We start from the raw sequence: 26,313 nt of genomic DNA, 5'->3' as shown, positions 1-26,313 counted from the left end.
GATGATACACTAAGCGTTTCTCACTAAATACAGTACTGTTATTTCCATAAATAGATAATGTGCACTTTTGAGGGAAAAGCAAAGAGTGTTGGTTTTAGTGTTGTAAAAAAAATAATTCATTATATCGTGATGCCAGATCTGGAGCACAATTGCAGAGCAATGCATACCCTGGTGGTTGAATTTGTCCAGGTTTCACTTCCATCTCACGGTCATGCAAACTTTTTGCCATAAGTTTTACGTACAAAAGAATGAAGCAAGTTTTAATTGGAAATAACTTCATATCACTTTGTTTTACACTCTGCAAACAAGCGCCGCGAATCTCAAGAATGTAATCCATCCGAAGCAGATCTGAGGCCTGTACTTCCCATCATTCGCATAGTAGTTGAACGCTGCTCAAGGAGTCCGTATACACACTAGCGCCAGATTTCCCCCTAGGTATTATAGTATGAAACTATGGTCGTGGACATTATGAATACACATTTAAACATGATGGTCCTTTGTCGAATCTCTTAGGATTCCACAACTAAGCAGTGCATCCAGAATAAGCAATGGTGAAGAAATCTCATCAAGGGTAGTGCAATGGTACCACCTTGAAGTAGAGAATGCATACATGCTACGGCCTCCAAGATGAGGCGGAATATACCATAAGTTCATACCACAGAACCAGGATGCCAATAAAAAAAGCATTGATTGTTTATGTGCATTCATACAAGACATAGCACAAACTTTCTGTTGGAGAAAATACATAAGGACATGCCCTTTAAATATCAGACATTCATCATGCATAGGAAGTACCGCATGGCCTCTAAATTAAGAAATGTACTAAAGTGTAGAACAGATCTAACAATGATATCACTTCTATTTTATTTTATTCACTGTTAAATACAAATCTCATCACGTACAAAAGGCATTTCAAACAACCATTTACTCACACTTTCAACACTGGCTGCATGTTATATACAAAGTGCTGCCAGTTTGCCATAGCCAGATTTGGTTGGCGCATTTTTCATCATCTTTGTATATTTTTGATGACTATGAAAAAATTCGCACTGGCATTGACTGGAGGCAAGCTGCGGGGTAATAGTGTCATACAAAAATACATATCATATGTTGTGACAATCATTCTCATTTGTGCAATGCCATATAGCACAGGTTTACACAGAAGTGCTACCCCTTCATTGCAGTTCATAAAGACTGCAGAGTCCTTCAGTGGTAGCAATGCATTTTTTTCTGACAAAAATTGTTGTGACCAGAGTATAAGAGAGGAAACAGCACACACAGCAACATCGGCACATTTGCATACACTGGGCACCAAACATGGACACATTCACACAGACACGTTCAAACTGTAGCCTTTAGAAACATAACGTCACAAATAGTGGGCTTTGTCACCAATAAATAAATATGTCTATAAATACACTGAGCATTTGAATAATTGCTGTTTAGAGAAAGTCTTGGAACACAGCTGTAACCAAAGTAGGCGCTCGCATAGCATCTTAATATACTTGCTCGACGCAAAATTCTGAGTACTTATACCTTTATAGAATAGTATGAACACAGCAGCTCATTTTTAGCTGAGCTGCTAAAGCATAGGGAAAAAAATAACAGTATCACTTAAATTGCTTTTTCCGCTTAGCTTTCATGTCGGGAGCATTGTAGCCGTTCGAAGGTTCAACATGTTGATGCCCATCACTTAAATTACATGAACATATTTAAAAAACGGCAGGAAGGGGAAGATAGAAGCTTGCGATGAAATAATCCGTAAACGGAGTGGGTGCTCGAGCCGACGTTTTGACGAGTGGATTTGTCTTCTTCAAGGCTGGAACGGCCTTCAAGTTCTAGCCTTGAACTTCCAGCCTTAAAGAAGACAAGTCCACTTGTCGAAACGTCGGCTCGAGCACCCACCCCCTGTTTACGGATTTTTTCATGAACATATTTGAAGCACACAAGTACACAAATGGTGGAAACATTGGCTGACTTGCTTTCACTTTAACTGCTTGCATCACAAACTACCAAATGCTTCTACTGGGATCACACAGTGTACAATGTATGCAGTTTTACCTTTTGAATACAAACATCGATCAACAATATTTCATGCACACGCAGCTCTTAAAGCACTGAAAACTTGCACAAAATGCACAGAAATTTCAACACATTACACCAGGTACACAAATTTCTGGAACATGAAAACTGCACCTACACAGTAACATTCTGCAACAAAAACTAGCCAGGGACATCCTTGAGCACATGATAGTGTGCCCAAGTAAGACGGGGCACCAAAGCTGCCAAAGCGGTTACAGGCATATAGCTTTTTGCTGTTGCTTATGGTGTAGAGGCTAAGAGAGCCCAAGCTTGTTAACAAAGTCCTCCAAGTTCCTCATGAAGAACTTCTCGTCATCCAGGCTTGTCTTTGTCTTGCCAAAGGGAATGTGGGGACAAGTTGTCTTCCTATCTGAAATAACAGGAGTGCGAGCATATGACAAATGAGGCCATCAAACAAAATCCCTGGGAGCAAAGCCTCCAAAACACTATGCCCGCAATAGAGTGCAATTGTAAGAAAGGAACTATCAATGTATTTTTGGTGTGGTGTCACCCAGCACCTACTATTTCATGCTGCAACATGAGGTTCAATGTCAGCTGAAATGTGCAACACGTGATTACTAGAGACCGGATTTTAGGCAAATGCCTATTTTGTTCTTTGCACTCCTATTGTGCCATTTTGATATAGGTATCAGCATGAATTAGAGGTTAAGAAGGGCTTTTATAGTGTTTTTATAGTGCCTATAAATGTCTATTTTTTCTGTTTGTGCCTAAATGCTTACAAATGCCTACAAATGCCTATTTTCAAAATTGGCACTTATATTAACACTATTTACCCTCAAGTTTCACTCCTGGGAGCAGTTTGAGACCGTTATTCATGTTACCGCGCAACATTGACTGTTTGGAAGGACACGCAGGCGAGCATTCGCCGCCGCAGCAGTTAGCGAATGCGAGATCGTGGAGAGCTGTCAGCAGAAAGGAGAGTGAAGAGGAAAAAAAGAAATAAAAATGTGATGTGCACGCGGCTTTTGTTTTTGTAATTTACTTTGTAAGGTGTTCACTGCATTAGCGTAGCCAGAAATTTTTTTCGGAAGGGGGAGTGGGGGGAGGGCTTTAACCAAACTTTATGTATGTTTGTGCGTGCACTTGTATGTGTGCGTGATATACACATGCAAAACGGAAAAGTTTTGGGGACTGGAGGGGGGTTTGAAGGAAGTGTTAGTTGAACCCCCCGAAAACCCCCTGCCCCCTGGTTACGCAGGTGGTTCATTGCCAGGGCAGGAACTGGCTCTACGCAATTCGACCCGGCCAATAGGACAAATTCCTCCCTTCTGGTATTTTAGCGATCTCGCTATCTGCTCCTGTTTTGCCCTTCTCAGTCATGCCGAGAAGACATGCATGAGTGTGTTGAATCCACAGCGAATACTTGACTCGCTGTGCAGAAATCCGGCCTCTAGTGATTACAGAGTGAATCAGGAGGTACTATTCGAGCATATAAATAACATGTTGCTGGATGACATAAAAAGGAGATTACGATGCAGAGCAGCACTTGGAAATTTGTTCCTTACGATTGCAACCTCCAGTCTTAGTCTGTACAAGCTGCTTCTAGCTTTCACCAATCAAGCAAGGATTGCTGAAAAAAAGATGTGGCTTTCTGAATCGAACTAGTATGTTACTGCAGAAGCTGCAGCCATTGACTGCCATATACAGGGCTTTTTTTTTAGACAATACAGATGTTTTATAAAAATCCTATGAGAGTAAGGCTTTTAACGTTTTCACACGTGAACTCTACGTCGAGGCGGAAATACTTAGCCTCAAATGGAATGACACTGTCATGACTAATTAACAAAAAATCGTTAATTAACTTTTTAAATTGTTGCCTTGAGGGCAGTTGTTTATATTAAAAAGTTGTATTGCATGACAATTTATGGCACACAGTTAATTAACGAGTTTTTGTTCATTAGTCACGTCAATGTAATTTTAGATGAGGTAAAGTATTTCCACCTCGACATAGAAATTGTATGCGAAAACGACAGGACCCTGACTGTCATAGAACTTCCATAAAAAAATCTGTATTGTCTAAAAAAAAACGCCCTGTAGATCCTGTGTAAGAAGTCGCAAATGTAGGTTTGCAAATACTATACGGCACTGAAACGTGTACTACATGTGGAAGCAGAGCCCATTTCGAGAGCATGGGCCATAAAGAAAGAAGATACTGTGCAGTGGAGAAACCACAGCCAGCATTCAGCTTTCATACATCGCAAAGCTCTATCGCAACAGCATGTGTGTTAGCACTACCGTTCAAGAACAAAAAAGGCAAATAACCAAGAAAGAAATGATGCACTTGAAGGCAAATATTTTTTGCAGTGAGGACATTTAGGTGGCTTCTGTTATTTCATTACATAATCCCACAGAGAATAGATCCAGGAATTGGCACATGTGCGGTTCTCTGTTGAGCCATGTAGGACTATGACATGTCAAGGAAGGAGCAACGCAGAAGCCAAGGCACTCACTAATAAAGATAAAAGACAAACTTGCAAAAGAAAAGTAAACAGGAGTGATATACAGCATCCCTTGCACAGAATGTGATCAAGTTTACATGGGCGAGATGGGAAATTTCAAGCAGAGAGTGAAACAACACTGTTACAATGAGAAGTAAAATACAGTAGACTCTCAGTAAACGGAAATCTCTTAAACGGAACTGCTGCTTAAACGGAACAACTGCCCCTAATATGACTGGTTTCATATTTGGATTCTGCACCCTTGCTCCTCTCTCTCAGTAAATGGAACACTTGTTAAACCTAACACATTTTCCTGGTCCCTTCAGGTTCCGTTGAACAAGAGTCTACTGAAGAATACTGCGTCCAATACATTAGTTGAACATGAACAAACGACTAACCATGTAATTGATCAGGACAATGAAAATATCATCTACAAAGAAAGGAATTTTGCTTTGCGACTTCATATTGAATCGCCGTTATTACAGACAACCAAGCTGACGCTCAATCGCAATGATGGAAACTTTCCACACCTGTATACACGGTGCTTCCATCACGTTTTGAAATGTACAACAACCAGACTTACTTTTCATTAATCTTCACTGTGAACAAGGTTCCCGTATGGGAACAGAAAGTCTTTGTTATGTTTTTGATTCGTGGTCAGCGTTCAATGTCAACTTCTTGCGAAGTTTTGAACATGAAAAAGCCTCCAAAAGTTTCACAATGTTCCTGCTTCTACCTAATATATTTGATCCATTGAATGATGACATGCACTGGCAACTTTAGCAGTGGGCAGCAGGAAAATCTGCACATTCCTTGTTTCTCAGTGATGTGGCATGTTCAAAATACATGCACATCTGCCAACACACTGTATGTGCAAAGATAGTCTACAGTTTTTGCCCTCAGTGATTTGAGTCAATCACATCGCAGTAGTTATTCCTATCGTGCACTGCAGCAGAAAGCAAGCACAGCCTCTAATTGTACTATCATATGTTGCCATAGATTGCTATCACCTGTCCCTTCTTTGCAGGGAGTTTATTATTATTATTATTATTATTATTATTATTATTATTATTATTATTATTATTATTATTATTATTAAGGGTGTGCAAATATTCGAAATTTCGAATATTTTTCGAATTATTTTTGCTATTGAATTCGATTCACACTGGAATTTTACTATTCGAACAATGCGAACTTCCCAAAGACAAAACACAGTCAACATCCGATTGAAAGTGACCCCTTCATATTTTCAATATGCTTCACCTCATTACACTCTCGTATCGCGGCAAAGCTGCCTTTCAAGCTCTGTTACGGTTGAACTTATGGTGCGTTCACACTGAGACATTCGGCGGCGAGAGCACGTGGAATCCGCTTCGGCAGCGGCGGCGACATCCGTCGGAAAAGCGCTTTCCACGGCAATCAGTCGAGGACCGATTTTTGCAGCAGCTGCCGCCGGATTCCCTCACCGCAAACCAATCGGAACGCGAGTCGAACATTCGAAAAATGGTGGCATGCTTGTGATATCACAGTCGTCGAAGCCCGTAGCGACAGCGAAGTTTTTCGTAATCACCCTGTAGTTCTCGACAACTGCCAAGTGTTGTCGCGATTAGCATCTTTGGAATACACCATCGCCATCTCGCAGAATGGGTAGCATTATCTCAGCTCGACCAAGCTTCTCGCGTCTTGCACATCAGGGCGAACCAACCACAACTGCTTACGTCGTTTCCTGTTCGGCGAATGCATGTTTCTCTTTGTCAGACATCGCCAGAAAGTTGGTTTCCAGCAGGCCCAGCAGTTCGACGACCCTGCTCCTGTTTATGTGCTTCGCCATAACGAAACGCGAACACAACGCAGAGCGCGTCGATGCCAGCGTTCCTTCGCGTGAAGGAACGATGACAACTAGGCGCCCAAGTTTCGGCGGTGTGGTTGGTAAGTACCTAGTATGAACAATGCCGAGTTTCGGCGGCACGAGAATTCCAGTCACTGTGGCCAGCGGATTCCCCAATGTGAATGAGCCATTAAACAAGACATAGTCAACGTCTGATTGGAAGTGGTCCCTAGGTTTTCAATATGTTTCACCTCATCACACCCCCGTATTGTGGCAAAGCTGCCTTTCAAGCTCCGCTACGGTCGCAAATGTAGATGTGGCAGAGGTGGGGGCTCGATTAATGCTGTTTTGGACCTAAAATTTGGGCAGCAAGTCCAAAGAATCTGACGCCGAAGCTTTTTAGGATCCAAAATTTCAGATGTTTTTGTATATCGACGTCTATGAGGCAGATTTGGAACTCCGGACTTGAAGGGGGCACACCCTTGTCCACCACAACAGTTGGGCTTCCACAGAAGTTGAAAGAGGCTGAGCAAATGGCATCTTTGCCTATCACTTGTAAAGTGTTGTCAGCAACACTTTTATTGCATCAAGTCATGTACACAAATACAATACGGTCTCTAGATTGCCTCATTCTTGATAAGACAACTATGAAACACCACGCCGCCAGCGCTTCATCAACCTAGCGAAAAGAAACACTTTCATGTTGCTATCTCATAAGAATATGCTTAGGAATCCTCTCCAACTTTTTTTTCTGCAATTTCGCTTGGAAGTATTAGAAATATATTCTAAAAATATTCGAGAAATATTCGAAAAATATTCAATTCACACTCACACTTCAATGTTCGAATTCGCTTCGCACCCAAAATTTTGCTATTCGCACAGACAGCTCTAATAATAATAACAATAATTAGAGCTGTGCGAATAGCAAAATTTTAGATGCGAAGCGAATTCGAATATTGAAGTGTGAGTGCGAATCAAATCGAATATTTTTTGAATATTTTTCTAATACTTCGAAGCGAAATTGCAGAACAAAAAGTTGGAGAGGATTCCTAAGCATATCTTATCAGATAGCAACACGAAAGTGTTTCTTTTTGCTAGGTTGATGAAGCGCTGGCGGGGTGGTGCTTCATAGTTGTCTCATCAAGAATGAAGCAATGTAGAGGCTGAATTGTATTAATGTACATGATTTGGTGCAACCAAAGTGTTGCCGACAACACTTTACACGTGATAGGCAAAGATGCCATTTGCTCAGCCTCTCCTCCTCTTAAACTTCTGTGGAAGCCCGACTGATGTGGCAGACAAGGGTGTGCTCCCTTCAAGTCCGGAGTTCCAAATCTGCCTCGTAGACGTCGATATACAAGGACATCTGAAATTTTGGATGCTAAAAAGCTTCGGTGTCCGATTTTTCGGACTTCCTGCCCAAATTTTAGGCCCAAAACAGCATTGAGCCCTCACCTTTGCCACATTTTTCATCACAATGTTGGAAGCAGTGTTTTCTTGAGTGAATACTAGGGATGGGCGAATATTCGGGCGTTTCGAATATTCGAACGAATATTACAGTATTCGAATTCGCTTCGATACGAATTTAGATTATTCGAAATTTCGAAGTATTCGAAATGAATGAATGTCTGTATACATTTGACCGCACATAATCCCCTGTAAAGGTGGTTTCACTGCAGCGTCTGATTGCTGTGCCGTGATACAACCCATCCAGGGGAAATTTGCACTACCGCGAAGCCACCCTTCAAGGGTGGCTTCGTTTTTAAGTTTAAAAGTTTAAACTTTTTAAGTTTTTAAGTTTAAAAGCGTCTTATATGGGCTTATATGCGCTAAGTATAGTAATTTTTAAATTGTAACGTATTGCACCACTTATAACTTGCACCCTACTGCTATTCAAATCGTATACTATTCAAGGCTGCTTCCACTTCATTTCAGACCAAACAAAAAAGTGACATTCACTCATACCTAGTTCCAATCCTTAAAAATATTGTGAAGGGTCATGACAAAAATGCTCATTTTTTTAAATAATATGCGGTAAATACTATTCGAACTATTCGATTCGAAATTATTAGACCAAACACTATTCACTTCGAACCTCAAATTCACTATTCGCCCATCCCTTAATACATTTGAGACTGTAGCGGAGCTTGAAAGGCAGCTTTGCCGCAATATGGGGGTGTGATGAGGTGAAGCAAATTGAAAATGTAGGGACCACTTCCAATTGCACGTTGACTGTCCCCCGTATTCTAGAACGTCCCTTCACTCAACGCTCCACCTTGACTTGACAAAGTCGATGGCAGCGCCGTTTCTAAGCGGAACAAATCACTGCATATCAGCGATTATCTGCAGCGATTCTTGAGAAGCGCGGCGTCATTTTCGGTCGAACAGCGGCGCTGTGCTCGACTTGTTCAAGTGAAGGACGAAATTCGAGTCGAGGAGCGTTTGTGAATACGGGGGTGTGTCTTGGCTAAGTTCAACCGTAACGGAGCTTGAAAGGCAGCTTTGCCGCATTACGAGAGAGTAATGAGATGAAGCATATTGAAAATCTGAAGGGGTCATTTTTAATCGGACGTTGACTGTATTTGTCTCTGGGAAGTTCGAATAGTAAAATTCTAGTGTGAATTGAATCGAATAGCAAACACTATTCGAAAAATATTCGGAATTTCGAATATTCGCACACCCCTAATTATTATTATTATTATTATTATTATTATTATTATTATTATTATTATTATTATTGTCTTTTACACAAAAAATAAATCATGAGAACAAAAGTTAGTGTAACAGTACAGGTGCAGGCAGTAATTGAGATACACATTGCAGTGTACTTGAAACTGTAGCCTGCCTTCATTTGCTGGCTGCAAGAACAAAAATTTTTTTTGTCACCCATATGGCTATCATACATTTTTCACATATATTTAATGGCAATCTCCCTGGCTATGCCCATGTTCACAACAAACAATCACAGGGTAAATATGTCTTCACCTACCTTGAAAGAACATGCCACTTGAGTGCTTGAGAGCCGCCTGTGAGATGGCTAGCCACAAAATTGTGTCTGCCGCTTCCTCTACCGACCGGCACCGCACAGAGACCTTACGCAGCAGTTTCGGAACAGCATCCTTGACCCCTGTGTAGCAGCAATTCATTTTATTTGTGATTTGTGTATTCACTGAATAAATAAATTCATTATTGAAGTATTCGCTGTATTTGAGTAGCAATCCATTGGGTTCACAGAGAGGAAAGAAAGGGGAAAGGAACTGAAATGAAAGGCCTCAGGTATTAAACTGTCACACCTTCCAATGGACACCTAACTGTCCTTCAGCTGCGAAAAAAAAAAAAGATACAGGGAAAAAGAAATAGAGGCAGAGGCAAAATACAATAGCTGCCTGCAACTCTGCTTGCACATGAAGGATTTGACAAATCTGTGGCAGGAGGTTTGTGAGGCAACACAGTCCAACAGTGATTATTCTAGTATAACAAAGATCTATAACATAGATCATTCTCATATAACATAGATCATCCTATGCTTACACAGAGAGGTGTTGCAAGGCCCTTTTAATGGGGTAATTTCCAAATATTTCATGCGTTATATTGCTTGAAAAAAGCACAGAACATGAGACAAGGACCAAGACAGATGCTGACTTGCGCTCATGAGTAGGCATGAAATGTACAAACCAACAAAAAGAAAACTATTTATCGTCACTACGTTTCGCTAGTTAACAGTGCTTTTCTTTAACAGCTTGCATTAAAGCTGTCAATCAGGTGAATAAAACAGCACTAATGTACCATCGACCATTTTTGTACTTCTCTGCAGTCACTAGATGACTGCTCTGATGTAGCCCTCATATCCCTTTCATCCCTTTCAGTCATGCTGTCCCTATACAAAGATGTAACATACATTTACACGTGAGCTCAATGCAGTGAAAACACCCCATAAAGGGATGCGAGCGTCCTTGCAGTTTTAACTAGTGATGCTATTGAAAAAATCTTAAACATAGTTCTGAATGTTGAGGTAACCCACTGCTAACCAAAAAATGTTGCATAAGCATTTTGGTAGGGTGAGCAAAGCAAAACGAATGTAATTATCAACTGCACTAGCTGGTTTGATGAACTGCTCAGTATCAATGCAGATACTAATTTGTGTTAGCTCTCACATCAGAAGGCCGTTGACAAGATAATAATAGGCGCATCTTTTTGTAACAGATGTATCAGTTCTTTTCATTATGTAGCCCATCAGTTCTTTTCATTATGTAGCCCAAATATCTAAGGATATGTGCAATCAATTTTTGTAATTATCAAGACTGGCCTGTACTAGTGGGTATATTTATGTTACATGGATCAAGATTTGTTCGAATATGTGTGTGCCATAATTGAAGAAAAATATAGGTCTGGAGTTTCTAAGCTAAATTATGTTTCGTGACAGAAGGGGATATTAGCCAAAAAAGAAAAAAAGAGATCAACAACTAGACTAAAAAAACAATGCCACTAGGGTTGTGAACACATTAAATGACTACCAATGCACTATCGCAGCAATACCTAAAATTAACTAAGTCATGCTTTGTGTGCATACCCTGGGGTTCAAGCCAGCCTGGGTGCATGGCTGAGAAGTGGATGCCTGGATAAGTCTCAGCATAGTGTTCCACCAACACGGCCTGGTGACGTTTCGTCTGTGTGAAGGCTGCCAACCCATTGAAGGGGAACATGCACTCAAACTGAAGGTCCACTGGGTCCAGCCGCTGCATCAATAGGGTCCCACAGGTGACCAGCACCTGTACAGATTGTGCATTGCACAGACTGTGATGGCGATAAACAGCACTGTATTTCAAGAACAAGGAGGGATCCGAATCATACCGCCCTAGCTATCAAATAACTAACCACGCTCATCATCATTATTAAGTTAAGTTGTAGTAGCCTTTTTGTATTGTTTCTTAATGTTATGTTTTTCGTGCCATGGATTAGGTTACTTTTGTTTGCATTATCTGTTGCCCTTTATATTCAAAGACTTGCTATTATGTTATTTCCTACATATTACCTATCAGTTCTGTAATGACTCCTGCCTAAAGTCTCTCACAAGAGGCTGGCAATACCCTTGAAATAAATTTCAGCGGTGCCAGCCTGGATAGGGGCTGAACAAATTGAAAGGCCAAGCCCTCAAGAGCCTAGAAAACGTACTGCTAGGCGTTAGTGCACCCCGACGTCACAACACGGTATGAGCTTCTCGTCACGTGCACGCACAAGATGTCATACGTTTCCACGGCCGCTCCGCACCGTGGCTCTGTAGGCGACGCACAAGTGGCCATTTTTTATGTTTTGGCGACGCACGAGCGGCCATTTTGGAAGTTTTGGTACCTGACGTCATCACAACCAGCCAGACCGCTGCGTGTAGTACTGTAGCCTGACGTCAAGCTAGTGTCGATGACAGTAGGTGCGCCATGGGAAAATTGACTTTAATATCAAAATAAAATATCTTATGAGCATTTGCTGAGCTTCACACTTGCTCAGAGCCATCTCTGCATACAGGAGCTTTGCTGGGGCTCAGAGAAGGTGCTCCCGGTATGGCCAACGAAAATCTGAAGTGGCCATTGTTATTGCGGCTAATAGCAGCACTGGTTCAAACAGCCAACCAGCGTCTGGCGGAGCATTAAGAAGAGGAAACAAATATAAAGTGTGCAGGCTTGCCTGCACGAATGCAAGGAAATGCAAGGCGATTTTGTGGCATGGCCACGGGCATTCTACTGCAGTTCCTGCCAAATTCAAGTGCTCAAAGCTGCGCTGCCTGCTATAGAAGCTACTCACCAACAAAATAAATGGTCAGTGAATTACAGCCCATTGAATTACAGCGAGTGTTGCCGAGTAAAAAGGCTAATCTACAATCACAAACTGCCAAATATGTAACTGATTACAAGTAATTATATGTAATTCATTTCGTATACAATTCTATTGCAGTCCAGCCACTGTGAATTCGCCAGCCAGTTGTTGCCACCGCTACAATGGCCCATATCATTAAGTCGTAAGCAGCCATAAGAAATTTCTAAATTTGTCAATCACCTCTTCAAATTAAATTATCTTTATTACAAATGGCAGGACTTTTCCTGAATTTAGAGTGAGTGTTGAAAGCTCCAAACTGTACTTGTAGCCCACACATACCTCTGCAATGTAAAACTAATACTGCTAGCCCATAGTAGACAAAGGTTAAGTATGAAACAAAAATGTTGCCTGAGCTCACCACCCGTGGCTCACAGCTCCGGTTCAACAAAGGAATGAGGTTGGTAATCAGGATGTGGACACCTGCACAATAATAATTAGAAAATAATCATGCGACAGCACTCAATGAGAAATACGGGGCTAGCATAAACAATTCATTCGTTTTGAAAAAGCCACAGTTGAACCCCTTTATAAGAGACACCCACCAGGGTGCAGTTTTTGTCTCTTATATGAGGGGTCTCTTACAAGCAGGGCTCCATGTTCTCAATTTCTGATCAGCCCCTATTCCGATCTAGGCACACTGGTGTCTCTTCTACCCAACTGTCCGCTACATCAGTGCCTCTTACAAAGGGGTTCAATTGCATTTTCAAAAGTATTACACGTACACACTTGAAAAATGTATGAAAAGAACCACAAACACGCTAAGTTTAATGTGTGATTCTAGGGAACACAAAATCTACGTGCATTCGTGACAGCTGAAAGAGATCCGCCAAAAATGAATGTTTTCTGTGCAGCGTCACAAACAAAGATGTACAAACTGTACAAACTGTCTTTGCTGAGCAAACTGTGACTGGTGAATGTTACCTGGATAGTATGTTGCAGTTGTTGTTCCCAACTCAGTACTGACTTCAGGGATTTTGTCTTCCAACAAAACGGGACAACCCCTGATTGGCACGTCAGCACCCCAACATTGGCACACTGGGCGTATCGGTAAGATTGGCCTAGCTTTGTTCCCCTGGTCTCCCCTAAATTTAAGCCCTGTGGCTTTTTCCTGTTGGGACCTTACGTACCCCCACTACCACAATCTTTAGTCGAGCTCAAAGAATGCATCAGGGCTGCAGTGCACACAGGGCTATGCTAAAAAATGTATGGAATGAGCTCGCTTATTGTATGGACGTGTGTCGTATCACCAAAGGAGCACATATTGAACATTTGTAGAGGGTGTATAAACTTGGTGAGCTTGTGGTTCTCTTCATATATCTTTTATGTATGTATGTGTACAATCAAACCTCATTACAACAAAGTCACATATGCCACGAAAATAACTTCATTATATCCGAAAATTCGTTATAAACATTTATTCATAGCACTATTTATGACAAGACTATTCTTCATTTACTTCGTTATAACCAATAATTTGTTATATCCGTGTTCGCTATATCCAGGTTTGAGTGTAATACATTTTAAAATTTAGTGTTTTCAAAATGAATAAATCATTTAGGCTAGCCTTGTACTAAATGACTGCACGTATCATGAGACGTGAAAAAAATTGTATTTTACTAATGAGCAAGCACAAAATCAATGAAGACAAGGCAAACTGCAACACTACATGTCACGCTACATAAATATCACACTGTCATAAATGTTCAAATGTCACACTACATAAAAATATATCAGCAAGTACACTTTGGCAAGTGTAAGAATCTCCAAGCCAAATATTCCTAGTGGCTTGTTACAATGAGGAAACAGGAATATGCACATGCTCCAACTGCTCCAGAAGTGCTCCCACAAGCACTTGTGCGAACCTTGGATGTGGTACAGCCACCGAGACCAGTGAGAGTTATTGGGAGGACACTTTTCAAGCAGTTCGTTGTGCTCTTAGCTGCTCACCTACTAGGAAATGCCATAATAATTAGAGCTGTGCGAATAGCAAAATTTTGGGTGCGAAGCGAATTCGAATAATAAAGATTGAGTGCGAATCGAATCGAATAATTTTCGAATAATTTTCGAATATTTCTCAAACATTTTTCGAATAATTCGAAGTGAGATTACAGAAAAAGTTGCAGAGAATCCCTAAGTATGTTCTTGAGAGATAGCAACATGAAAGTGGTTCTTTTCGCTAGGTTGATGAAGCGCTGGTGGGGTAATATTTCATAGTTGTCTTTCTTATCAAGAATGAGGCAATGTAGAGGCCGAATTGTATTTATGTACATGATTTGGTGCAACCAAAGTGTTGCCGACAACACTTTACACGTGATAGGCAGAGATGCCATTTCCTCAGCCTCTCCTCCTCTTTCAACTTCTGTGGAGGCCCAACTGATGTGGCAGACAAGGGTGTGCTGCCTTCAAGTCCGGAGTTCCAAATCTGCCTCTTAGACGTCGATATATAAGAACATCTGAAATTTTGGAAGCTAAAAAGCTTCGGTGTCCGATTTTTCCGACTTCCTGCCCAAATTTCAGGTCCAAAACAGCATTAATTGAGCCCCCAACTCTGCCACATCTTTCATCTCCATATTGGAACCAGCGTTTTCTCGAGTTAATACATTTGCGACCGTAGCGGAACTTTAAAGGCAGCTTCGCCGCATTACGGGGGTGTGATGAGGTGAAGCATATTGAAAATTTAGGGACCACTTCTAAACGGACGCTGACTGTCTCTTGGCTAAGTTCGACCGTAACGGAGCTTGAAAGGCAACTTTGCCGCAATACGGGGGTGTGATAAGGTGAAGCATATTTAAAATCTAGGGACCACTTTCAATTAGACATTGACTCTCTCTTGGCCAAGTTCAACCGTAACGAAGCTTGAAAGGCAGCTTTGCCGCAATACGAGAGTGTAATGAGGTGAAGCATATTGAAAATCTGAAGGGGTCACTTTTAACCGGACGTTGACTGCATTTATCTTTGGGAATTTCGGTGCGAATCGAATCGAATAGCAAACACTATTCGAAAAATATTCGAAATTTCGAATATTCGCACACCCCTAATAATAATCCATAAATAACACACAAAAACCATTTATATACAAGCCAAATACCCTGAACAAACAGATGGCTCCTAGCTATTACTGACTGCCTTTTCATTTAATTCCAACATATTGGAAAGGGGCAGTGCACCACATACAGGGTGTGTTTTTTTAAGACAATACAGATTTTTTATAAAAATTTTGTTACAGTCAGGTTCCTGTTGTTTTTGCACATGAACTCTATGTCAAGGTGGAAATACTTTTCCACAGCTAGAATTAGTCACATGATTAATTAACAAAAGCTCGTTCATTAACTTTTTTAATTATTGACATGAAGGCAGTTGTTTATATTAGAAAGTTGTAGTGCATGCCAATTTATGGTATACCCATTTTCTATAAATCACGAAACTCGCAAGTAATTGGAGATATTCATCATCGAATTTTAAGGCCAATACCGAAACTGACCCCGCTCGATATGCAGAAAATGTAACCATTCTGTCACTTCAGACCCAAACTACCCGTGACAAGGGAGTGACGAAATTCAAAGGATCACTAACACAAAATTTCGAAGGAGAGAACTTGTGGGATAGATTTGTGTGGACACACACGCATCATCTACGAAATATCTACGGATAATATAGCCTAGAACATATTTAAAATCAATTTTAAAGTGTGTGTCGTGTCACTGCACGCGAAATGCGACATTTGTTTTCGTGTAAACAACCAGCTGCCCCCTGTGTCATGAGTTTGTGTTGGTGCCACGATCCTTGCGAACACTCTCTTCTAGCAGACCTTTTGAACGGAAAGAGGGGGCAGACTTGCACGGGAGTGCAAAGGCTGATGTCCTTGCCTCGGCAGTGCATTTTAGGGGGGTCATGCATATTTGCTAAGCCTCAGAGGGGATTATAGCAGCACCCAGGAAGCCTTTGTTGAAAAGAGTTGTCAACGCTGTGCTCATGTGCACCCAGTTTTGTGTGCTCATGTGGCCAGCTATGTTTACACAAAAACCACTCTGGGTCCGGCCTCACTTGGCGCTTTCTGAAACCGAAACTGCGACTGCGCGCTATAAAACGATCTCCAAATAATTAACCGTTGTGCGCTTGAGCAAACGAGCTTTTCAGCCATGATCAGTGGGTCGTTAGCTACCTACTGCAACAGAAAAAACAAGATGCAGAATTTTTGTGTCAGTGCTCCTTTAAATCAAAGCACGCGAAGCAGAATCTGTTCAGGAACATCGGCACTCATTCTGAAATACACAAGTAAACAGCACATTGTTCGTGCGCGATGTGTGGTGCTTATCTGTTTCTTTCTGAAACTACAAACAGGTGCAAAAAAATATTTCGCCTGTCTGCAAGAAGCACCGCAGTCGCTGCCCCTGAGTTTTATGCTTCACAGACAAAGAAAAGGTTGATATGGCAGTTTTTTTGCAGACGGCTCGAAAGAAACAGATAAGCCCCAAACACCACATGCAAAGGTAAGCCAATCCGCTTGCCACGATGCGCCTTCATTCAAATTTCGTCACTTCTTTGTCGCGTGTAGTTCCGGTCTGACGTAACAGAGTGGTCACGTTTTTTTGCGTGGTGGGCGCGATCAGTTTCGGTATTAGCCTTAAAATTCAACAATGAATATCTCTAATTACACACAACTTTTGTGATTTCTAAAAAATGGATTCCCGATTTCTAAAAAATGGATATGCCATAAATTGGCACTCACTACAACTTTCCAATATAAATAACTACCCTGAAGTCAATAACTAAAAAGTTAGGTGAGTTTTTGTTAATTAGTAGCAACAGTCTCACTTTAGCTGCGGCAAAGTATTTCCACTTCAACGTGGAGTTTGCGTGCGAAAACGACAGAAGCCTTACTGTCATAGAAATTTTATAAAAAATTTTTATTGTCTAAAAAACAACACCCTGTACACGAAACCAACGTCTTTAACCTTCACCATAATTCACACTAGCTCAATAAATCATGCAATTACTTCTGTATGATGGAAATGGCTGTTTTTATGCTCGTCTCATCACTACAAAAAAAGAAAGAAGAGGCAATATTGTCAGCTTAAGCAAGAACACACACAAAGAAAAAATGAGCCAAGATTCGAGGTTAATAAGTGCAGCATATTAAATTAACTGGCAATTTTCAGTGCTTGGCACAAAGTGTTAGATTACAGTGAATTAAGCAAAAACACTAGGGAAGGATGGACTATTTCTATTTTTAGTCCAGCTGAAGCCTACAGTATGTTTTTTGCAGCCCTCTTAAAGTATGTGAAACAAATGTTCAGCTAGAATTGGTCTCCACAGCATCTGAAGATGTAGGGCATGTGAAAGCCATGCTGGAGCCCTAAAAAAAAAGAAATCTGGAGAACTGCGGCATGTACACATCTCAAGAGCCAAGGGCAGAATGAATGCCTTGCGGAGAGCAAAAGAGGTCCACTTCCAAGCTTGCTTGCATTTTAGTTTTGTTTTTGCACTTCCCTGTGACATGGCAATATTTATGTGCTCTTTTAGAGTAAAGATAATGTTACTGTGACGGCACTTGTGCATGAACTTTCATGGTGGGAAGCATTTTTATAATAAAATCAGTTGTGAGTGAGCATTTTTCCTGTCGTGTCTAGTTTCTTCGGATCAGTTTTTATGCTCCCCATCACAAGATGTTGAAACAACTAGCCCAACAACTCCCTATCTTGAAGAATGGATGCGTTAATTGATGCACGTGCCTTCCTTAACCGCTCACATACAACAGACCTTTAGCACGCGTTGCGAGCCAGTCTTTTTTTTTTTTAATCAAGTAAATTTTTTTAGTGCAGCTTTGGCCCAATGGGAAGACCATTGGCATTCCTGTATCATGGGACTCTGGCGCAAATCCTACCGTTGAACAAATAATTTTCTTTCATTGAAGAGGCCCAAAACAAGGCGTGACAGGAGCACACCTATGAATGTACCACAAAGTGCCCAAATTAAGGAAGGAAATGCTGTGCATTTATACAGCAAGAAAAGAGCACATAGTGTCGATATGTCTCACAGTCTGGCAAACATAAAAAAGACGCTTCTAGAGCTTAATACTACACACAGAGAAAACAACAGATCAAAGGTAGAGAGATCAAGCAGGTTAATAGTCTTGTTGAAGCGTATAAAACAGAACTGGAAATTAAAAATATGGAAAAGTTATTTGTCAGTTACGTATGAAAGCCCAATAATTATTAGAGTACAATAAGGACTATGCTCTTGAATTTTTTAAGGAAGCTATTTAGAGTACAAACACACACAGTCTATCGTGTTTTTTTTTTCTAGATAACAGGCAAAACTGAGGGGAGGGGGCACAAATCTGGTCTGGTAACTTCAATTACTTTGCAAGCAGCACATTAAAGCTCATTTGCCTGAACTGAAACAATGACGAAAAGCACGAACTGAGAACATCCTGCATCTGCACATCGCTTAGCTCACTGCAGTTATAATTTGAAATTCATGTTTCCCTTTAAATAAATCGTGCAATTTGTGAAAGTGAGCTTTCTTTATTTTGGAATGGACACAAAGGCAGTGAGGGAGGTGGGAGGTGGGGGGGCGGTGCTGTCACACTATAGTGCCACCCCGGCCCTGTTAATACAAAACCCTGCATATATGCTTACGTGCTAGATAATCCCTGTAAAGTGGACGCACATGGTCACATTCCAAAACGGCAAATTTGATGAAGCATTCAGATATTTACTTACATATTATATACTGAAATGCAAAGTTGAACAAAATCATCACAGCACGCAAATCTTTTTCCAAATTACCGTGATGAACAGTCGGTACAGCATGACACAGTCAACCTAAATTATTCAGATTTTAAATACTTAGGCATACATTTTCCACAAGATGATGTAAACAAAGAAAATCTCAAGCAATATTTATATACAGGGGTGAAAGCAGCTGCATAGCCTTAAAAAAGAAAAAAGAAAGACACGCTGCACATTTTCAAATTCAAGGTTTCATGATGTGTTCCGTGTTCTTCGTTCACCAAGACATGCTAGGTGAATAGTAACAGCTGTTATTAACGATTTTTTCAAATATATTCAAATGCACAGAGATTTTTAAATATAGAAAAGATGTTCATCTTCTTAGCAAAGCAGTCGTTTCAATATACATGAAGCTATATATTACTTGAATCACATTTGTTGTATGTAAGGAATAACAAACCAAACTAAAGCTTACCAAATTCTATGCAGGAAATCAACCCACAAATATTTACGTTACGTGACTACGGAAGAAGTAATAATGATGATAATAATCTTTATTTGCACAGTAATATGAACTGTCAGATGATGTCCAAAGCTAGACAGAAAGGAAATTCCCTTACACTCGTGCGTCTGCTAGCCTTTCACCGTATATTACTGTACAGTGCTTTTCACCAACGATTTCTTTTTTCAACTTTACACAACACAAAAAAAAAGACACCTCAAATAGCTGCTTTTCAGCAGACTTCTACACGTTACAGAAAATAAGTAACCGATTACAATTACAATTACTTTATTTAAAATGAAATTGATTACAGCGGTCAATTACAGCCCCAGAAAAGTAAGTGAGCAATTACAGAAGTGTAATCGATAACATTTGCACTACTTTCCTTCAAAATTTTATTGCCATAACACAATAACACAAGTTAACTCAAACTGCAACAAACTACTGTGGCTTGCATGCGGTAGAGAGAAGACTGGAGGTTTGCGTGAAAGCTGAGGGGCTTACTGTGGCTTCTGTAATATAGCGTTACACATTGTTAACTTTCAACAGGAATTGTTTCTCAAAGCTGTCGTCGCTGATTCTTCCATGTTTCCTCTTTAAGAGGTCAGCTGCTACCATGGGCGTTGGCAGGATTTTATCCTGGGAGGTGCAAACCCGAGTTGCATCGTGGTGGGGGAGGGGGGAGCGCTGGTGTGGCTTTAGTAGGGGGGCAAATGCTACTGCGGCTTCGGGAGTGCAAGTGTCCCTTTTGCACCTCCTGCTGACGCCCATAGCTGCTAATCTCAATGCATGTGTTGGTGGGAAGGGCGGTATTATAACATAGGAACACCTTGTGCACCAGCTCAGAGTTGTGCAGAGCTTCAGAGAAATGCTCCCATTTAGGATTGGAGGAATAGCGCCTTTTCCTCTCCTCCTCCTAGCGTCCATGCCCTCTACGAAGCGTCGCGCTTTGCTGTTGCTGGCGCTCTGGTACGGCGTTGCAGGTAAGGCCAAGGAAAAGGTGAGAAAAAAATAGCCTGACAAGATGGGGGTCCCTACAGAGCGGTCGCATATTTTTCGTGATGAGAATTGCCGTATAGAAGACTGGTTCAACTTGATTTAGCAAAAAAAGTAATCGATTACCGGTAATCAATTACAAGAAAATGCAACTGAATTACCCAGAATGTTACAGTTTCAAAAATGTAATCAATTATATTACAAAATTGCAAGAAAATGTAAGTGATTACAAGTAATCAATTACTTGTAACGCGTTATGTACAACTCTGCTTTTCAGTAATACCGTAGAGGAAATTATTGCTCTGAACAAGGAAATATAAAAACTTCAGCCAAGAAAGCACCCTGAAATTTTGCTTCAGGTGTGTAGTAAAATTACAGTGCTTCAAAAAAGAAAGTTCAGCGGAAAAGAACAAAAAGAAAAACCTGTGTCAAGTACAAAACAAATGCCACAGTGTACGCAACACGAGCCGGCTCATACATAGGCTGCCTAAAAGGCATGTTTAAGCTCCCTCTGCAATTCAGCCCCACAGTTCATCAAAGCCATTGAGTGACCACACCTAGGGTCACATTAGTGATGCACACCTTCACTTCGGTTCACATGATTAAAAAACACATTTTGTTTTCCAAGTTCCTACTTCCTTACGCACTGAACTTGCACATGACATCACTTTCTACCCATCAGCACCTGTAATTTTGGCAAGCACTTGTACATATTTCCAATTTTAAGAGTTACATGCATCTTTTTTTACTGTCTACAATTTGCACACGTGCTGCAACCCACAACACATCAACGTATTCCACCTTAAAAAATAGACAGCAGCAAAAAAACATTGAAATCTGCGATTTCATGTGTCGAAAGCACAACCTGGTAACGAGGACTGCAGTGATTAATTTTGACCACCTAGGGCTGAGCATAGGGATGTGAGTGTTTTTGCATTCCATCCTGAAGGGAAAGCAGCCCAGAGGCAGGTTAAAGTGTAACAGTGAACACACAATCGTGCTGGCTCGTCAGACTGTGTGCAATTTTGCACCACTAAAACCTAAATTAAACATTACTTTTTTGTTAGTTTATACACCCACCATCTTCCTCTAAGGAAGGCCGAATGTATCAAATAACCGTTGTACCATTATTACGGCACTAAATATTTTCACTGCACAGTGCACAAAGCAATAAAAATAGATTACCAAAGGAGAAAAAGGGAGTTTTTTTTTAACACTCACCAAGTGTGTTCGTAGCGAAGGTTTTCTCAAGACCGTCCTCCCCAATTTCCCGGTTTTGTGTGATTGTTGAAGCACAATTCACCTGTGTTGGGTTGTATGAGGTAAAACACGAACAAAATTCACAAACAATACACATTTATACACACAGATCAGCTAAGAAACTGCACATCACTGTCTCACTACATGGTGCGACCAAAACTTAATCCTTCATCAACCTAAAAATTCACTGCGAAGCACCTAAACAACCTTATCAAAAGGCGTTACTGACCGACTCAGACGGCAAGTATAATAGTCTACAAATAATTACAACAACATAATCGTCTGGACATCGAAAGGAACTTCTCTGAATAACGCCGTGGTAAGCAGATAGATAGGTTAGGAAGATCAGGAATGTGAAGGGATAATAAAGGAAAATGTTAAGTCATGCTGAATTGTCAAATTATATTTCTGGAATACTGGAAACAGCAGTTTCAACATAAATGGAATCTCCAAGAGCCACAAAAAAGAAACACGCACGAGAACCAGCTTGCAGTTCTCACACTTGGCCTTCACAAGATCTAGATAGTAGTGTCCACTAAGGATTAGTTAATAGTTTGCCAACAAACAAGAGTTACAGTGAAATTAAAGCAGCCAGAGACCCAACAAAGAGAAGTCAAACTTCTTTTTTTTTATTTGTAAAGAAAAAGCCCAAACATGCAAAATGAGCTTGAAATAAGTGACATCATACTGATGCACTGGCACTGCAACTAAGTTTTAAAATTTTTAAACTGAACTATGCCCTTCATTCTCTATTTCATATTTTTCAGCTAAATAAACAAAAAGTTCTGTAAATTGTAAACTTGACACTTGAAGTTTGTTATCATATGAAGACACAAAAATGTGTTAGTACATAAGTGTTCAAATAAAAACTGTCAGGGGGACTTAACAACAAGAACAACAACAACAAAAATTACAAAATCTATTCAGGTGTGTCCTAGCTGTCACTGCATAACATACATAGAATTTCCATTAAACAATGTTGCACCAACAGGGGGAGCACCCCCTACACCCACAAAACTTGAGAATGAAATTTGATGCCATTCTCCAAAAATCAGGGATCCCTGCAGAACAGAACATTTGGCTACATCCCCATTTTCAGAATTAGTTCTGTAAGTATGGTGCAACATACCTGAAATCAAGACAAGAAAATTGAGAAGTTTGAGTTTGCTTGTAGTTGGCTGTCAAAGTAGCTGGGGTGCAAGTATTCCTGTGTTACTCTTTTTATATAATTCATTTCAACTCTAATGCTGATAAATCTATGTTTGTTACTGGTTTATAGGGGTCATAAAGTGGGTTGAACAGAAATTGTCTAATCATGCTAACCTAGCCTAAAAAAATAATAATTTTTAAGGCTTAACGTTTCAAAACCACGATATGATTATGACAGACGCCGTAGTAGAGGGCTCTGAAAATTTCGATCACCTTGAGTCCTTTAATGTGCACACAGATCTAAGTACATGGGCTTCTAGCATTTCTGCCTCCATCGAAAATGTGGCCGCCGCAGCTACGATTCAATCCCGCGACCTGCGGGTCATCAGTCAAACACCATAACCCCTAGACCACCATGGCGGGTCCCTAAACAAAACTAAAGCTTTCGTATCGGAAGGTCGTAATGAGATTTATTTTAAGAAAATAGCCTGATGAGTGCGGAATTGATGCACTAAATAAGTCTCTTGTTGTGAATGACATGTTCTTGTCAGCAAAAGTTTTACATGCATAACACCATGTAACTGCAAATATGAGCAAAATGTAAAATTTCTGTTCAACTAAACTGAGGGGATTACTTATTCAGTCTGCGAATAAGCCCTATGGCCACATTTCATTGCCAAAGCTGTGTAGTCTCTTATTTGCTTGCTTGGTGGTCATGTTTGTGCTTTCATGCAAGATGTTTCAACAGAAATCAAAGTTACACACGGGTGCACACTTGCTTCCTGCTGTGTTTACAGGGTAAAACATTAAGCACCTGGAATGCAACAAAGCTTTTGCTAATAAAAATGTCAAGCAACACATTCTTCTTACCAGAACATGTAAGATTCCGTAGTTCTGTTTAAATTTTTTGGCAAAACTGAGGACATCCTGGGGGCGAGACATATCGAAGATGTGCACAACAACAGATTCCTGCAAAAATAGTGTGGTAGTGCTGTATTAATATTTCACAACAGCGAACAATGCATGTCAAATATTTTCTTCGAGCAAATGTGCACCTCATTTTCTGTTATGTCAGTGATTGTTTTCTTCAAAGCTTCTGCCTTCTCTTCATCTCTGCACACGAGGTGCACTGTGCCACCTGTTTAAAAAAGAAACAGTTTAGTACATACATACGCAACAAGTTTAACAGGCAACAATAGCGTCGTATAACAGCGGGCATTCATGGTACCTGCACTAAGATTTTTAGAAGAGAGCAAATGTGCTTTATAGGTGGACAGTATTACTGAAATGAATCTCTACATAAAGAATTACATAACGTGACGAGAGAGAACACTTTAATGCCAGAGAAGGAAAGAGGTTTGCCGGAGGAGCTTTGTCACTGAATTGCTACTCTGCATAGAAGAAAAAGGGAAGTGAAATATGATACAGAGAATGTAAATGATGATGATGATGATAGTGTACAGGGAACTATGTACAAATGCAATATACATACAAGGCTCGTGCCAGTCAGAATGTGTAGGTGCTAGTTCTAGAGCCTCGATGTGAAGCCATACTCCATTAAAAGCGTCAAGAGCATTCTTATGTTGGCAGAGCACACCAACTGCACTGTTCCATAACCTCTAGGATCTGCTCCAAAAAGGGTCTCTTGCCCAAAGCAGATAATGTGGCATTAAGGGTCTGGTGTTCTATGTAGTAACCAGGGCAGTCTTAGAGGATATTTAACCCTTTCTGGGGTATTACATCCATCATGTTAAGGATCATGTTTGCAGCACCTACCTTATGAAGGTAATGACACGTCTTAAGATGCGTAGTAAAGTTGTATTTTTTTTCTTTTTAGTTTGGGTGGGATCCATAATGTTAAGTCTGTGCTCATTGTGAAAAGGCTATCATGGTGAAGGTTATGATAAGCGCAGTGCAAACTTAAGGCTCTCCAAATTGCAAAGGAGAGCAACGACATAAATGCTGCGTCTGGAGAAGGCACAGCATTATGCACAGGCTTGGCTTGTGCATATCTGCTCACTTATTGTCTAAGATTCCACAATGGATGGGTATCCACTGGAGCACTATCACATGACCCTTGTCACGCATTTCTTCATACCAGATAGCTAGGTCTACTACGAGTTTTTTTGTTCCCTTCTCTTTTCAGTGGATATGAGGTTCCTTGCATAGCCGACATAAAATCTGAAAATATCGTCCACCGCCGTGGTGTGTCAATGTAGATTATATTGCATCATGGATAGCTGTTAATTCCGCTGATGTTTGGGATAGTCTGTGAGCACCCTTGAAGCGGCGTCGGTGCAAACAACTTGTATATAGGCATCACGACTGCCGCTGTTACAGAAACTCGTGTGGTGGAGCAGCTTACAGAAACACAGCGCTACCGTCACAGCACTTCTCGTTAATGTAGGTCAAAGTTTTGAGAAAGCAGCTGCGCATATGATAGCACTTGCACAGCTCATGCAGTGACGTTCGCTTCAGCATGTTTGTTTTTGCCAATTAAAAATAAGCAGCGAGTGAGACAAACAAAACATGTCCTACCTTTCTGTGCAAGTTGGATAGCAACAACCTTTCCAAGCGTGCCCGTGGCGCCGGTAATCATGAAAACTTTACCGGCGCAATCGACGTCCAAGTCGGGGAGGTTGAAGGATCGGCAAGCGGACCGAAACCCGCTCCTGAAAAGTAGAACGCGAAACACAGAGACCCTGCCTTCATTCAATGCGGCGAATGATATTCAAGCAAATAACGGAATCCCAAGACAGACAGTAAGCTACGTGATAACGGCACATTAAGCTACGAAGCGACGAGGTTGGCACGCCCAAAATGCGCGACTGTCAAGTCAAACCGCAACCCATGCGCGCCATACAGGCGTTGCCCGTAAAACATGCTTTGTCAAAATATTCTACTCTACAATGCGCTGTTTCTACGAAAAGGTCAGGGGAACTGCGAACTACGCAGCACATGTGTCATAGCAGTATGCCCACGCAGCTTCCTTACCTGCTGTACTCTTTCATGCCCTTCGCAAACCAGAATACGTTCCTGTAGAGAGACGTCATAGTTTACTGCAATTAACTCTTGATTAAAATACGTCGGCGCTAAGCGACAGTTGCAGAGACGCAGCAAACTACGCTCGTCTCGAGAGATGCGTATCTCCGAACCACCACTGCCACCACGACCACCATCCGTCCAACAGCAGACGGCTTTAAGCCAGGCTCACGGTAGCCAGATTAATATAGGAAACCGCTACGTGACCAAAACGTCTGTGGGAAGAAGGCACGTGGCCAACGAAGCAAATGCAAACAGCGCGATGTACCTGCTTCGGAGTCGCATATCCCGCACATCTTCCAGAATGTCACGTTCGGCAGCCACGGTGAGCCTATCCGACGGTAATGTAATAGGAACAGAATGCAGTCGTCACGCCGAGAGGCGCGCGCCGGC

General features: G+C 41.1%; 1 protein-coding gene across 3 annotated transcripts; it reads right to left on the bottom strand.

Annotated features, from left to right (window-relative positions):
- Positions 1-862: 862 nt before the first annotated feature.
- On the bottom strand, positions 863-26,313 carry LOC119398661 (dehydrogenase/reductase SDR family member 12). Of its 3 annotated transcripts, none has more exons than XM_037665504.2 (9): positions 26,189-26,313; positions 25,417-25,550; positions 23,934-24,016; positions 23,749-23,847; positions 21,691-21,772; positions 12,596-12,657; positions 10,940-11,138; positions 9,359-9,496; positions 863-2,452 (listed from the first exon to the last, which is right to left on the bottom strand). In XM_037665504.2, the coding sequence occupies exons 1-9, from the start codon at positions 26,203-26,205 to the stop codon at positions 2,337-2,339; spliced, it is 930 nt and encodes a 309-aa protein (XP_037521432.1). In that variant the 5' UTR covers positions 26,206-26,313; the 3' UTR covers positions 863-2,336. The 3 variants fall into 3 exon arrangements, with proteins under 3 accessions (XP_037521432.1, XP_049272555.1, XP_049272559.1); XM_049416598.1 differs by lacking the exon at positions 26,189-26,313 and adding an exon at positions 25,873-26,105; XM_049416602.1 differs by lacking the exon at positions 26,189-26,313 and adding an exon at positions 25,782-25,828.

Source organism: Rhipicephalus sanguineus, chromosome 1 (genome assembly GCF_013339695.2).
Source record: "Rhipicephalus sanguineus isolate Rsan-2018 chromosome 1, BIME_Rsan_1.4, whole genome shotgun sequence".
NCBI classification, from domain to species: Eukaryota; Metazoa; Arthropoda; class Arachnida; order Ixodida; family Ixodidae; genus Rhipicephalus; species Rhipicephalus sanguineus.
This window is presented reverse-complemented; position numbering and strand designations above follow the sequence as displayed.